The sequence below is a fragment of the Myxocyprinus asiaticus genome, chromosome 35 (genome assembly GCF_019703515.2).
Source record: "Myxocyprinus asiaticus isolate MX2 ecotype Aquarium Trade chromosome 35, UBuf_Myxa_2, whole genome shotgun sequence".
NCBI lineage: Eukaryota > Metazoa > Chordata > Actinopteri > Cypriniformes > Catostomidae > Myxocyprinus > Myxocyprinus asiaticus.
The window spans coordinates 6,749,123-6,765,236 of record NC_059378.1 but is presented as its reverse complement, the minus strand read 5'-3'; the positions used below and the strand labels follow the sequence as shown (position 1 = coordinate 6,765,236).

General features: G+C 39.7%; 1 protein-coding gene across 2 annotated transcripts in view; it reads right to left on the bottom strand.

Annotated features, from left to right (window-relative positions):
• Nucleotides 1-16,114, bottom strand: part of LOC127426171 (IQ motif and SEC7 domain-containing protein 1-like) — a 295,619-nt gene that overhangs the window by 198,114 nt on the left and 81,391 nt on the right. For both annotated transcript variants that reach the window (XM_051672775.1, XM_051672779.1), the window contains exon 2: nt 15,667-15,702. In XM_051672775.1, the coding sequence (XP_051528735.1) occupies nt 15,667-15,702 (36 nt within the window). The remainder of the gene's footprint in view (nt 1-15,666; nt 15,703-16,114) is intronic.

Below are 16,114 nucleotides of genomic sequence, written 5' to 3'. Positions count from 1 at the left end.
AACTGGTGTAGGTCAACATGTAATGCGCTTCCCCAGTGAGGTACTTAAAATGGAAGTGAATGGGGCCAATTTTTTGTAGGGTTTAAAAGGCAGAAATGTGAAGCTTATAAGTTTATAAAAGCACTTACATTAATTCTTCTGTTAAAACTCATATGCCATTTGAGCTGTAAAGTTTTTAATTAGTCATTTTTATAGTCGTTTTATAGTTTTAAGGTTTGTTAACAACTTGACATTACATTGTCATGTCGATTGAGCTTAACTTGTATTGAACACAGAATATTCCTTTAAGGATTTGGGTATAGGGTTATACTTTATGGTTTATTCTTCTCTATGGGAGTAAAAGTTGTGTGTCATTGGATGAGCCAACTTGCACGATTTCACCATCTTATACCATTTTTACAACTTGTCACGAGACCAGGTTTCACATTCCACTGTGAACAAGCTTCTTTCATAGCGTTCATGAACGCGCAATGCACATCAAGATTATTAAAATGACTTCAATTTTGTGTTGTTTCTCATCAAAACCTATAATATACCTTCAGTTCAGTTTACTTTTTTCTTCAGTAGAATTTCTGGGTGAACTATCACTTTAAATTTTATTTTCCTATATCACATGTATCGGCCGCTTTCTACAGTGGTTGTCAGTATTGATATCAGCCTTGTTGCGAAATGATCCGCCCCTCTGGCTCTTCATCGTCGCTCCGCCTCTTAGGGCCGCCCTTTAGCCAGGCTCACGACGGGAGTTAATTACACACACAGAAGAGGTGTATAATTAATAAGCCTCGTTTGGTCAGTGGTGAATGAAGCACACCTGATGGGGATAATGCTTCATCACCGCTGTCTTTAAAAAGCAGTGCACACCTCTTCCCGGGGAGCCGGCTTCAAATCTCCATGTGTGCACACGGATGCTGTAATGAGTCGCTGGGGGTGAACTGCTCATGTTGCCGCCGACGGGCTAGATGCCGGGCCGCCTTCCCCTCATGCTTGCCGTGGGCCTGGGAAGACAGGCCGCCAGTGACGCCGCCGCCCCACGCGCCGTGGACTTTGGAGGGGAGCGTGACAGGCCGACTAAACCAGCCCGTACCTGGGCTTTCCTATGGACACTACTCCGCCCCTTTCACGGAGCCCCGTTCACCGCAAGGATGCCAGATTCCCCCTTTTATGAACACTATTCCCCCTTGGACACTTTATTACCCCTTTAGGACATTTTTACGTTTATTATTGTTCCCAATAAATGCCTCTCCGTGGCTTGATGCCACACCCACTGTGTCTGTCTCTTGCTCACCCTGCCACAGCCTTTAAAAAAAAACATTATGGTTAACGATATGTAGACATCATAACAAAATAATTAAACATGGCCACATTATACTTACAAAGATATACAATGGTAATCTTAGTGAACAACAAGTTGCTACAGTTTTTCACTAAAATGAAACTGTGGTCACTTTGTATAGCCACCATTCAGATCAAAAAGGCAACACCATACTAGTTTATTATGGTTTTAATGTAGTAACTGTAGTCACTATGGAATGATTCAGTTTCCTGCAGCAATGACATCTTCCACCGGCCCGCCATCTGATATCATGCAGAGGTCATTATCATATTGCTAACTGTTATGCATCGTGGCAGATGCACAGCGCTTGAAGCAGTACATCTCCATAACTCATTCAAACTGCTCTCCTATTAATAAAGCGCTAAACCTCCATCCCAGAAACTTTTGCTAATGTTCTGTGAAATAAAACCGTCCTTTTGATAAACAATCATTGTCAATAAGGGGTTTGATCTAAGTACAGGTCAACTATATGTCGGGTGGTATTTCACACTTAAAGTCATAAGATGATGTTTAAGTCAGAGCTGTGGAACAGTGGTTCCTACTACGTTTGACCAGAGGCGTATTAACGCACAGGCTTATACGGGCTGAAGCCTACAACTCCCATGGGGCCCAGCAGGAGGAGCGCATTTAAGTGCTTTCAGCTGGAGACATGGTGACAGTGCGCAACCATTAAAGGTGTCCGTAACCATTAAAGGTGTCCGTGTAGTGCTTGTTGAAGGCGCGGCACTTGAAGGGGGCCTCAGCGGACCAGCGAGCCCATGGGCCCAGAGGTACCTTAAAGCGCCCCTGCATGTGACACAGTTTTAATGGGGTAAAAGATCCCGTTTACCCCCTCTCTCTCCCTGGTAATTTCTTGTCACTACCTACAATAATTTCTGTCAAATAAAAAGTAGAAAAAGGCCCAAAAATAAAAAAGTAATGATTATTCAATTGGAATATTTTCTGAGATGTTGAGTTTGCACTTTATTAGCCCTATTCTAGATACTATCTTACAGATATATGGTTTCTCTCTCAACCTCAGTCTCTCATTGGTGTCTACCTCAGATCCCCCATAACCCTGAGGGAGCACTTGTTTATAGGAGGCAGTAGAAACTTCAATGGCTTTCAATAATTAATGATTTTGAGGCCCCGGTGTATAAGGCCAGTTCCACCAAACAGTAGTAAATTCACCATATACCTATATTACTGCGGCTTAACAACATTCACTTTAACAGAGCAAAGGAACTTGGACAGAGCTCTGTATCTGTCACTCTTCTACAGAAAACAGCAGGTAGAGAGCAAGAGGGAGTCTAGTGCAGATCCCCAGAGCTGCTGTCTTTGCAGTAGCCACTTGCTGTGGTTGTGAACTTGCCGGAAGAGAGACTTCACTGTTTAAAGTCACATTCTTTCCTTTCTAGCAGATCAGATGAGGAAAAAGAGAAAGAGAAAACAGGCGCTGGCCCCACAACTACTATTAATATATGTGCCAACACTAGAACTTCAGACACAAAGCTGGAGGGGGCTGAGAATTATTGCAATCCCACACTTGTAAACCCTGCTCGGCTATGCTGTGGTGGATATACAGGCTGGATTAAGAGGAAACAGTGCACAATTCGTGAGAAGAGAGGTATTATGGTAAACCTCATCTTTTGTAGTACTCTCTCTCTCTGGCCTTGTTTGAAACCGAACATAGCTGCCTCGCTGGCCAGTGAGTCAATAGCCACTTTCACACATGAAACACTGCAGTAAAATGGCCAGATTTTCTGGTAAATGTACCACGTTTTAAGGTTAATCCTCTTTCAAGATTTAAATTAACAAAACCTACCTCCCTACCCTAAACCTTTAACCTAAATCTAACCGATAGTGTCATAAAAGCAAATAAGAGATGAAAAATGCAAGTGCTGAAGCAACCTTGTCATTTTGTGGTGCTTCTATAACACTTTTGGCTCACTTGTCAACAGGCATGCTCTTCAGGACTTGTACTTCTGTCCTTTGCATTGCAAGAGTAACGCTATATCTGTTGAGCTACTATGCAATTTGATTATGCTCAAGCAAGCTTGCAAATGCAGTTGGTTATGAAATGTAAATGTTAAAATGTATCACCTAACAAGTCATGTACTATAATTCAATTGTTTTGATGTCATAATATAGCATTGTGTGGGGAACCGAGCAAAAAGTAAGTAGTTAGAGATTCAGCTGCTCAGGTGGAGTTTGGAAGGTCATTCCACCAGGGAGGAACTGTGGAAGTGAACGTCAAAGAAAGCAATTTTGTGCCTCTGTGAGATCTTCCATTCACCTGCCAATTGCAAGCTTCTGGAGGATGCATTGACTCAAAGAAGTGAGTGTAGAAAGGGGGGCACGGAACCAGTGGCTGTTCTGTGAGCATCAATGCCTTAAACTTGACACGAGTAACCACTGGCAGCCAGTGCAGTTCGATAAAGAGAGGCGTGACATCTGCTCTCTTTGGGCTCGTTGAAAACCAAACACACCGCCTCGTTCTGCATCAATTGCAGAGGTTTGACTGTACATGCAAGAAGTCCTGCCAGAAGAGCATTGCAGCAGTTCAGTCTAGATATGACAAGAGCTTAGTTATAGCGCCTCTATCGATCATTTCACCAGGAAACTGCCTCGATACGTACAATGAGCCATGTAAAAATAATTTTGCAGAAATGTTGTTATACTAATGTGCTTCTATGAGACTAGGTTGGCATTTTAAGTTTTCAGACACAGCCTTTCTCTCACACACACACATTTTGTTTCCCAGTACCTGCAAACAAACCAGTGTGTGTGATCAGCCCTGCCCACTTAACCTTGGCAAGGCCATGGGCCAAGAACAGAACAGCGTGTCAGCAGAACACACTCGTCTTACTCTGCACTGTTAGCGTGAGCATTAGAGCGCTGGAACAGGGCCTGACAACAGCTGCTTGACACACACACATGAACAGCACCCAGAGTGGATAGGCTTCAACAGAGCAGCCTATTACAGGCACCAAGTCAATAAGCAGACAGATACCAAGTGTGAGAGAGAGAGAGAGAGAGAGAGAGAGAGAGAGAGAGGGTGGGGGGGAGAGAGCAGGAAGGCCCTGGTAAAGACTGAAGTGAAAATGAGAGAGGGCAAATGCTCTAGGAGACCAGGCTGAGAAAACTCCCTGTAGCTATACACTCACACACACATGTACTTGTCTAGGAAAACAGTGTGTATTGTACAGGCCCACTTGGTGGAGAGCTTGACCGTGCTGATGTTATGCTGGATCTGACTCGCAATGGCTGGCAGCAATGAAATATTGTAGTAATGTGAATAGGGAAAGTTAGAAACGGACTAGAGTTCATAAATGTTTGGGGAAAAATAATCTTTATGTGTTAAAGGTGCACTCAGTAATTGTTTTCCTCACTTAAAAAGTTTTGCTTCTCAGAATCAGAATCAGAATGAGCTTTTATTGCCAAGTATGCTTACACATACAAGGAATTTGTCTTGGTGACAGGAGCTTCCAATGTACAACCATACAAAAACAATACAAAAACAGCAGCAAGACATAGATAATAATAAAAAATAAAAAATAATTATACACATACGTACAGACACACACATACATACATACACGTGGGTAGTGCAAATCTAATACAATGTTATGTACAGTGTAAATACAAATCTGTTATGTACAGTGCAAATGTTTTTTTGTTTTTTTTTTCTCAGAGGAATGAAATGACAGAAGAGGTTGGATGTGTTGGATAAATATAAGAAAGACTAAACTGTGTATTGCACATAGTTATTGCTCAATGGGGCAATTTAACTGTTCATGAGATGGATGGCCTGAGGGAAAAAACTGTTCCTGTGCCTGACAGTTCTGGTGCTCAGAGCTCTGAAGCGTCGGTCAGAAGGCAACAATTCAAAAAGGTAGTGGGCAGGGTGAGTGGGGTCCAGAGTGATTTTTCCAGCCTTTTTCCTCACTCTGGAAGTGTATAGTTCTTGAAAGGGGGGCAACCAATAATCCTCTCAGCAGTCTGAACTGTCCTTTGTAGTCTTCTGATGTCTGATTTCGTAGCTGAACCAAACCAGACAGTTATTGAAGTGCAGAGGACAGACTCAATGACTGCTGAGTAGAACTGTATCAGCAGTGCCTGTGGCAGGTTGAACTTCCTCAGCTGGCGAAGGAACTACAACCTCTGCTGGGCCTTTTTCACAATGGAGTCAATGTGGGTCTCCCACTTCAGTTCCTGTGAGATGGTAGTGCCCAGGAACCTGAATGACTCCACTGCTGCCACAGTGCTGTTTAGAATGGTGAGGGGGGTCAGTGTTGGGGTGTTCCTCCTAAAGTCCACAATCATCTCCACTGTTTTGAGCATGTTCAGCTCAAGGTTGTTTTGACTGCACCAGACAGCCAGCTGTTTAACCTCCCTTCTGTATGCAGACTCATCATCATTTCGGATGAGGCCGATGACAGTGGTGTCCTCTGCAAACTTCATGAGCTTGACAGAGGGGTCCTTGGCGATGCAGTCATTGGTGTAGAGGTAGAAGAGTAATGGGGAGAGCACACATCCCTGGGGGGCACCAGTGCTGATTGTACAGGTGCTGGAAGTGAGTTTTCCCTGTCTCACAAGCTGCTGGCTGTCCGTCAGAAAGCTGGTAATCCACTGACAGACAGACAAGGGAACAGAGAGTTGGTGTAATTTATTCTGGAATATAGCTGGGATGATGGCGTTGAAAGCTGAACGTCTGAATTCCACAAAAAGGATCCTTGCATATGTCCCTGGTCTGTCCAGATGTTGCAGGATATGATGCAATCCCATGTTGACTGCATCATCCACAGACCTGTTTGCTTGATAAGCAAATTGAAGGGGATCTAGAAAGGGTCCAGTGATGTTCTTCAGGTGGGCCAACACCAGTCTCTCAAATGATTTCATGACCACAGACGTCAGGGCGACAGGTCTGTAGTCATTAAGTCCTGTGATTTTTGGTTTCTTTGGGATGGGGATGATAGTGGAACATTTGAAGCAGCATGGGACTTCACACTGCTCCAGTGATCTATTGAAGATCTGTGTGAAGATGGGGGACAGCTGGTTAGCACAGGATCTAAGACATGCAGGTGAAACGCCATCTGGGCCCTGTGCTTTCCTTATCCTTTGCTGTCGAAAGACACTGCTCACATCATCTTCACAGATCTTAAGTGCAGGTTGAGTAGCAGAAGGTGGGAGGAGGGGGGTTGCGGGAGGTGTTGGTGTTTGTGTGACGTTAAGGTCAGAGTGGGTGTGGGGTGTGAGATTGGGCCTTTCAAATCTACAGTAGAACACATTCAGGTCGTCACCACAGGGTTGGGGGCAGGAGTCCTGTAATTCATAAGTTGTTTCATGCCACTCCACACTGATGCAGGGTTGAAAACTTGTTTTTCAGCTTCTCAGAGTATCTTCTTTTAGCCACTCCGATTCCCTTATTCAGTGTGTTCCTGGCCTGATTGTACAAGACTTTATCCCCAACTCTGTAAGCATCCTCTTTGGCCTGACGAAGCTGCCTGAGTTCCGCTGTAAACCATGGTTTGTCGTTGTTAAATGTTAAATAAGTCCTAGTAGGAATGCACATATCCTCACAAAAACTGATATATGATGTAACAGTATCTGTGAGCTCGTCCAGATTGGTGTCTGCAGCCTCAAAAACACTCAAAGCAGGCTTGTAGTTCCAGCTCTGCTTCGTTGGTCCATCTCTTTACTGTCCTTAATACAGGTTTAGCAGAGTTTAATTTCTGTCTGTAGGTTGGAAGAACATGAACCAGACAGTGATCAGATAGTCCCAAAGCTGCTCTAGGAACAGAGCGATATGCATCCTTTATTGTTGTGTAGCAGTGATCCAGTATATTTCTGTCTCTGGTAGGGCATGTAATGTGCTGTTTGTATTTGGGCAGTTCACGTGTGAGGTTTGCTTTGTTAAAATCCCCAAGAATAATAATAACTGAGTCTGGGTATTGTTGTTCTGTGTCTGTGATTTGATCAGCCAGCTGCTGCAGTGCTGTGTTCAAACACGCGTTTGGTGCGATATACACACTCACCAGAATAAACGAGGAAAACTCCCGTGGCAAGTAGAAAGGCTTACAGTTAACAAAGAGTGCTTCCAAATTAGGACAGCACATCCTCTTTAACGTTGTTACATCTGTACACCGACTTTCATTGATGTAAAAGCATGTTCCACCGCCTCTCGTTTTCCCCGTTAACTCTGCAATGCGATCCGCTCTGAACAGCTGAAAGCCCGGCAGATGTAACACGCTGTCTGGAATGGCATCACTCAGCCAGGTTTCTGTGAAGCACAAGGCAGCAGAGTTTGAAAGTCCTCGTTTGTGCGGATGAGAAGATGTAGTTCATCCGTTTTGTTAGGGAGAGAGCGGAGATTTGCTAGATGAATGCTTGGCAGTGTTGTTCGAAAGCCGCGCCGACGGAGCCTGACCAGCATGCCTGCTCGTCTCTCTTGCCTGCGTCTCCTAGCGCGTTTAAACAACACAACTGCGCCTCCGACTAGAATGTCAAACAAAATGTCTGAATATTCAAAATCCGGGAAAATGTTGACTGGTGTATGCTGTCGAATGTTCAGCAGTTCGTCTCTGGTAAAACTGACTGAAAAAAGATTACTAAACACAGGACAAACAAACAAAATTATCAAAACAATAGAAGCGCTCCACACCGAGGCGGCCATCCGTGTCGCCATCATGATGTAATATCCTTCTAAAGAAATGAATAGTAATTTTGAAACATCTATAAAATCATGAACACTCATGTGAGATGAAGAGCTCAGTCATATCAGTAACCTTATAAAAGCTCATTTATTCTACATGGAGCATGGGCGCCTCATGGGGGCAGCCATTTTATGATCACATGAACAGCCTAATACTACTGGCTTAATCTCAGTAACTGCCCTGTTATTGTACACTTTCATTCATGGATTAAATCAATCATGGCTTAGTGTGCATAGTACATTTCTGCAATGGCATTGGTAACTGAAAACCACTGTAATTGAATAATGCAGCATCTACGCCACTAGGTGTCAGTGTAAGCCACTTGGACATACTTCAAAAATGAATGAGTGCACCTTTAAATTGTAGCTATGAACAATGTTTTCCTAAAGATTTAAGCAACCTGGTCTCATAGAAAATACCTGCATTTTTGCAAATGATTGTTACGTGACTTGTACATAGCTTTTTGTACATATCTCTTAAGTTTCCTGGTGAAATGAACACTAGAGGTGCTACAACAGTGACTTTTATTCACTTTCACACAAATCACAAGTAAAACAGCAGATTATAATTTAATAAAACTGCCTTGTTTTTGCCCTGTTCCTAACACAATGCTATCTTATCTAAACACGCTTTCTACAGTGCATGACTTGCTCGATAAATAGAGCGTTGCACTTTCAATGCCAAGGACCTGGGTATGAATCCCACTTAGCATGCAAATCGACTCAAGTGTCCAAAGTGTCATAGAAGCACCACAAAATGATGTGATGGCTTCAGCATTTGTGCTTTTTATCTGGTATTTCATCGTCGTTCCCTAAAGACTCAAATACTGCCAAAAGTATACAGTGAATCAAAAGCTTGAATAAACATTTATCAAATGCCTTGAACAAACCAACTGGAATTAAAACTCCACATTTAAATCCAGCATAACAATGCGCTTTAAATCACAATTACTTTTTAATACTACCTGAAAATAAAAAAACACTCAAAACTAATTAAAGATGACAATTTTTTTCCTGGTTAAAAAAAAGTTTTACACCTAAAAAAAAAAAAAAAAGAATGCTACTTTTTAAATAAAAGCTGTTATATTTTATTTTGTATTACATGGAGCTACTGCTTTTGCATGATTCTGAATCCATGGCAATAGGTGTCAGTATAAATACAAGACGACACCATATCTGCCAGCACAACATTAAAAAAACAAAAAAAATAAAAAAATAAAAATAGACCTTTTATGCATTCCATAACAATGTGTTTGTGGACGAACAAATACACTCATACCAACCAAGCAGGTCTTACGACAAGTCGTAACAATAGTACGAGATGGCAAAATCGTAAAAGTTGGCTTGCACAAAAAACGTACGACTTGAACCAACAAACAATATTATTACGATTTTTCCAAAGGTAAACCCCCAACCCACACTTAAACCTAACCATAAAGTGTAACGCCTTCCCTAAACCTTAAGCCTAACCATTATTTTAATTGGAAAATAACCTTAGTGTACCAGGTAAGAAAGAAAACGAATTTGGAACGAAACGAGGAAAGCGTATAACAGGTTATTAACAGACAGTCATTTGTATTGCATAAATAAATATGGAATGAGTTACCAAATTTGTTCACCATCTTTCCTTTCTTAAAATAAAGTGTTGGATAGGCAGGCTAAGATTTGATGCCTGTATTGTATCGATTTGAAATTCTGTTTGTTGATGGGTGGTCTCAATGAGAATAAAAGTCGTACGATATCATGCGACGTTGCAATCTCATACGAATTGTTACGGGTTGTCGCAAGACTATGTTGTACACAAACACTGTACACACTTTCAAACATTCTCTTATACGATCCAAGGATCACATCCTCCACAGCAGCTTAAACTTTTTTTCAGTCCTAGAAAGGTTCAATATGTTGTCAAATGTTCTCATCAGTTTCAAACTACAGAAGACATTAAAACAGTGACTGTAATAACACTGATATCTAACACAACTGCCAGCATCCATTTATCAGTCTCAACATCAAAGCCTGACTGAAGAAGACTTCAAAACGTCCAGATAAGGGAGAGATACGGGAGATATGCTGCTACACACTCAAGTTTTGCTCTGAGCTTTTTATACCAGAGAATTGTACTGTATGCAAAATTCCTGTAGTCTCATCTTGCTCCAAATGTTAGTCCCCATATGATTTCCAGGGACAGAACAGTTGCTTAAAATCCAAACACTGGTTTCTCTGAGATATTTTTGAGATGAATATTACTTACAGTATATAGTAATTTGGACCTGGGAGCAAAGACCATATTCAAAGCTCTAAAAGTCATCCCTGTGTATTTGAACAAACACATGGTTGGAGGAACAAACAAATGGAGAAATAACAAGAAACTAACGTTTCCTGTCAAAATCCTGGCCTGCATCTCCACTGCCAAATCACACATCTGGCTCATTCACACCAACACAGGAAAGAACTTTAAATATAGATTTGTATCTGACTTGCATTTCCTATTCAACAATCTTATCAAGTTTTTCATGTAAATAAGAGAGATCCGGGGAAAGAACATTGAGCCAACACTTTTTAAACAAGGCCTTTGGTTTTCACGAAGGCTAGAGGGGTGCACGTTGTGCTTTTTTGCCACAATTGAAGACAAATTTCAGGGACGGTAAAACACCCCCGTTTACACCTTGCACTAAACATGCATTTTCAGTAATCGGATTGCTATCGGATAGCACTTGACCACATTACATACCAGGTGAATATGCAAGACACATTGTGATCAAATCACTGAGACTACATTCGGAGGTGGTCAGGGATGGATTCTAACCACATTCAAAGGTGTAAATGCAAATGTGTTTTTCGTTATCCGGATACAACTACATAAATAATTAATTATCTAATGAGGCTACGCATCCGTTGTTAAAGTGCTGTGTTGTGGGTTCTTGCCTTCTCTGTTTATTCTGCCATTGCAATGTGTAGTACACTGCAAACATTGTCGTCTTGCAATCTTGTCACACGAACAATGAACAATGTCCCATTAATTATTCCATTGGAATACACATAGAATATCTCATCTCTATTCTCGAATCCCCACTCGCTTGCATCTCTCTCCTGTTTTCTAATCATATTTACTTAAGATCAAGAGGTCATATCGTACAATGATACAAGCAACTATTGTAAAGGACAGAAATGTACATCCGGGTGATTCTCACAAAACCTGTCAAGAAAATGTCCTGGTCCTAATTTACACCAAAATAAAAAGAAATAAATAAGAAATGTTATTTTGCATATAGAAAATTAAGCCTATTTTTAGGGACATTAAGACTTTTAACATTGTTAACATTGACATTATTTTCTAGGTACCGCAACATGAAAAAAAAATATATAAAATTATTTATGAGTGATTTCAGTTGATTAAAATTTTTAAGTGCAATTAATCGCATAATTTATGTAGTTAAGTGCTGAAATTTGACATTATATATACTTCTTTTCCTGCCAAAATGCATTTATTTCCATCTTAGGAAAGAAAACAAAATTTGTAACAATAAAATGCTTTATTAACATTTTCCAAACAAAACCTTCCACAGTATAAAGATAGAAATGCACTAAAATAGTACCAAGTCAAGTAACATTATTAAACGATTCCCAAAGTCTGACTGGGAGGTTGACTAATTGAAAGAACTAATCCCCACATAGGTTGAATTTTCATTGCAATGGGCATTAAATCTCTTAAACTCAAATCCTCCACAACCTGCCGGTAGACTGGCTATCCGCTATCCTATAGCAATCGTGAAGCCGCGTTCATGATTTGCTTCAGTGCATCAATGCCAGAGCTGTTTTGAAATCCATAGGAAGAGCGCTTGCAGACAAAAATGTCTCATTCCGCGTTTTGGTGATAGTTAAGATTTGATGTGCTTCTGTGGTAATTTAAATGTGCCTTACATAGCCTGAAAAATACTTGATTTCTATCACAAGTCCCATCTGGGCTTGTTTTGTATATCAAATAGCATCAAAACGTCCTTTCTCCATAATTTTATCATGGAAGCGCAGAGATTCTTTCATTCACCTAAATAACAACCTCTTTCATAGGAGAGAACGTAACGGTCAACTAGTGTGTTACAAAAGTACCGCCCACAGAATGTCTATTAGAGTGCACATTATGCTATTTTATGCTAAGCTTGTAGGGTCCTCTTAGTAGAAGGGCTCTGGTGTTTGTGTGTTGAAGCACGCGTCAGTGTAATGACTCCGGTTGGACACATTACAAAGGTTCCGTTCATCAAACCAGTGTTTATACAGTGGTTTATTATTTTTTTTTTTATTAACGGTAAATGCGTTAATCGTAGTTAAGAAAAATTAACGCATTTAACTTTTTTAATGAATAGCATGTTTTAACACGTTAATTCTGACAGCTCTATTATTTATACATAGTAATTTAATAATTAATTTATACATTATTTTCAATCATTTATACACATGGCTGGTACTAAGAGGGGGCTAGGGGGCACAGGCCCCTTTGGTTTTTCTTTGTGCCCCCTAAAAAACTTCCAAATAACAAATGCATTTATATATGTGAAACAGAAAATACACAGTGTTCTTGCTCTACTATGATCTTTTATCCATTATCTCTTACAGCACTTCACCCTGAATCTAATAAGCGTGATTAATCTGCAGCCAGATAATTTGCACATTACCACAAACTGTTGGTTTTTTGTGCTTACTGTTGTTGTACAAGTCCAATGTACATCCAGAAATGCTCCTTAAGGGAGGCCTCTTGCTTTGATAAGCAGCCTGTGCTTCTTTTGCAACAATTTCCTCCGCAACGCTCAATTCGAAATTTCACTGGCTGATGAAATCTGGGATCAACAGCAAAACCCCGAGCAAGATGATCTCAATGGCTCTTTTCAAGAGAAAATGCAAAGGGTTTTGTGTAGATATGTATGGAAAAGTCCCGCAATTGCCTGGGGATTTGTTGTTCCATCTAATCGAATGCATCCCAATTCCCAAGGAAGTGCTGAGGCACATTGATTCACACGCTATAATACTACAGCACTGAGCAAGGATCTAATTAAACCTGTTAATAACCTAGTGTTGAAAAACCTGTCAATGTTCAACCAAATGGATACTGCAACTGCACACGAAGCAGTTGTCTTTAAGATATTCTCTTTAGCTTGTGGTGCAATACAACTGTGTCTGAAAAATTAGGGATGTGCAAATCTACATATTTTTATAAAAGGGAAGGTTGCCTGAATGATGTGTCGACTAGTCACTCTTATGTGAGACCTGAATAACTAGGTTGGTTAAGCGTAATATCCAGCAGACACTGATCAGACACATTTCTTAGTGGGTGTTAACACAAGATGCATTCTTGTGTTCAATGCTAGTTGGAGCAGCACAGAATGGACCAGAATGCAATGGTCTCGAGATGTTTTTTTTTTATTTTTTAATTGAACTCTTTTTCCTACTTATCTGCATCTTGCAAATGCAATGCTCATGGCACGAGACGCTTTAAAAAGCAGCGGGAGACACGATGCAATGGCCAAAGATGTCTGTCTGCATGAGTACATAGTCCACCATTTTAAAAATAGCTACTGTATAACTACTATATAAATTGCACAATAGGCCTGCCAGGATTATTAAACAATCATCTGATTGCAGTTATTTGATCTAACCACTGTTATTTTAGATAACCATGATTATTGTGCACTTCAAATTCCAATCACATTTTAATGCCCAAATAAGGGAATTTTAAGTGAATATACAACTGCAATGAACAGCGTGTTTGTGTGTCATTTAGTTGAACTCATAGCGTCACTAGGCCGCACTGCAGATGTCAACCAGAGCAGCTCCTGTCCGGAAGAGAGTGTGAATCGCTTCTCAAGTGCTCCGATGCACGCGCCGCCCCGTGAAAATATAAAAGAACAAATATAGACTTTGATAGTGAACGTCAAAAGCTCCGGTTTCACTTTAATTTACCGCTTGTGTAATGGCAAATGTTCCTAGTCAAAGCGGGTTCATACACAGTGTTAATGACACGCAGTGACACAGAGGAGGAAATACCCAATTACTTACTTTGTAGAGTGATAAAATGATGAAACAAAAACTCAAAGGTTTTGCTTCATGAGAAATAGGGACTCTTTTATAGTATAGGTTTACACAAGGTTTAATCAAAGAGCATTACAATAACGTATGAAAGTGAAGAAATTAGCACAGAAATATTTTACAATTGCATAATATAATATTATATAAAATAAATATAATTCAAATATATATATTAGATATATATATATAGATATATAGATATATATATTATAATTAAATTGTTTTTATAAATAACAAACACATTTTTTAATTGTTTTTTTATATGAGTTCCAAAAACAAATGTAAATGTAAAATTGACCAAAACTAAAGTTGACCAAAAAAGATTTTATTTTTTGTTTTATATATTTGAAGTTAAATATGTAAAAATGACTTAAGGTGTAATCATGACAGCCCTATTGCACAGCTATCATAGTCATCACAAAAACCTACAGGTTATGCATAATAATGGGAACATTGATCACCATAGTGCTTTGATGGTTGTAGTAGTGGTGTTTTAAAGGGGAGGAATTTCGAGATGCAACTTCTCAGAGACAGTTTCAGCAAGCTGTCAGTACAATAAAACCATCTCCAATAATTAGCTTTTCTTAATTAATCCCCTTTAGAGAACTCTCACACAAAATATTAAAGAAATAGTTTACTCATCTTCATGTTGTTCCAAACCCATATGACTTTCTTGTTTAAGTAGCTGTGGAGATGTTCACATGAGAACTTGAGTTGTAATGCTAAACAACACAAGTTTGTTTAGCATTACAATAAAGTGATTTGATTTGATTTGACACTGTGAATGAGCTTCACTCATAGTGCTCATAAAGGAGCAAAGGTCATCAAAATTGTCACTGAAAAAGTAGTTACATTTCAGGTTGTTTCACACCAAAGCCTATCGTATGCCTTCAGAAGACTTGTAATATGACACAAGAGTCACATGGACTACTTTTATGATACTTTTAGGTGCTTTTTTAAGTTTTAAAGAAGAGTCACAATCAACTATAATTGTATTGAAAAGTCAGACTGTGATATTCATCAAAACAACTCCTTAAGTGTTCCGCACAAGAAAGTAAGTCATACAGGTTTGGAACGACATGAGGGTGAGTAAATTATGACAGAATTTTCATTTTTTGTGAACTATTCCTTTAAAGCTAAAGAAAAAAAGAGAAATCTAGATTAACTAGTCAAACTCATTAATCAACTAGTCAGTTAATTAGCTGTGACCCATTCCTACTGCAATTTGTGACAAAAAAAAAAAAAAAAAAAACTATCTGCTTCACAGGTGCTCTAAAGACCTGTCCTCTACGAGAATCTATTACAATGATGTAGAGGCACATGACTCTAACTTGATGGTAAAAAAAAATCCACAATGTCTGACTACTGATAACCAATGTACCTCGGACGCAGAAAATGCCACAAACATACATGAGTCAGTCATGGAAATGACATGTGTCTGCTAAACAATGCTTCTAATAGTTTGGCATGGTGATGAGAAATGCAGATCCCCGAATATCAACAGCTGGTATGCATGATGACAGTCACAGATCCACAGAGAGTGTGTCCTCTCCTAACCTACCTGACATTTGAGACATGCAGGCCTTCACTTTCATTCCTGTGGGAGAGAAAGAGAGATACATAGTTAGAACACTGAGCTGAAATGTGATAGAGAGACAGAGAACAAGAGTGAGAAAGACATCTGTGCAAGTGAAAATGGGGACTTTTAGACATCTCAAAATTTCACCAGAAAAACCCTTACATACAAACAGTCTTGAATATCACCAAAAAAACATAACAAAAAACCCCCAAAAGTATCACAATGGCTTATAGATATGGTAAATATATATGGTAATCATTCAGTACTACAGGTAAGTGATATGTCAAAGTACAATAATTTTACCATCTGATTCCATCTCTGTAATATGGCACCACCACAAAACTTTTTATATTTTAAAGGGTGAATGCAAGAAAATTAAAATAACAATAAAATAATAATGACACTTCTATCTTTGCATAAAAAAAAAATA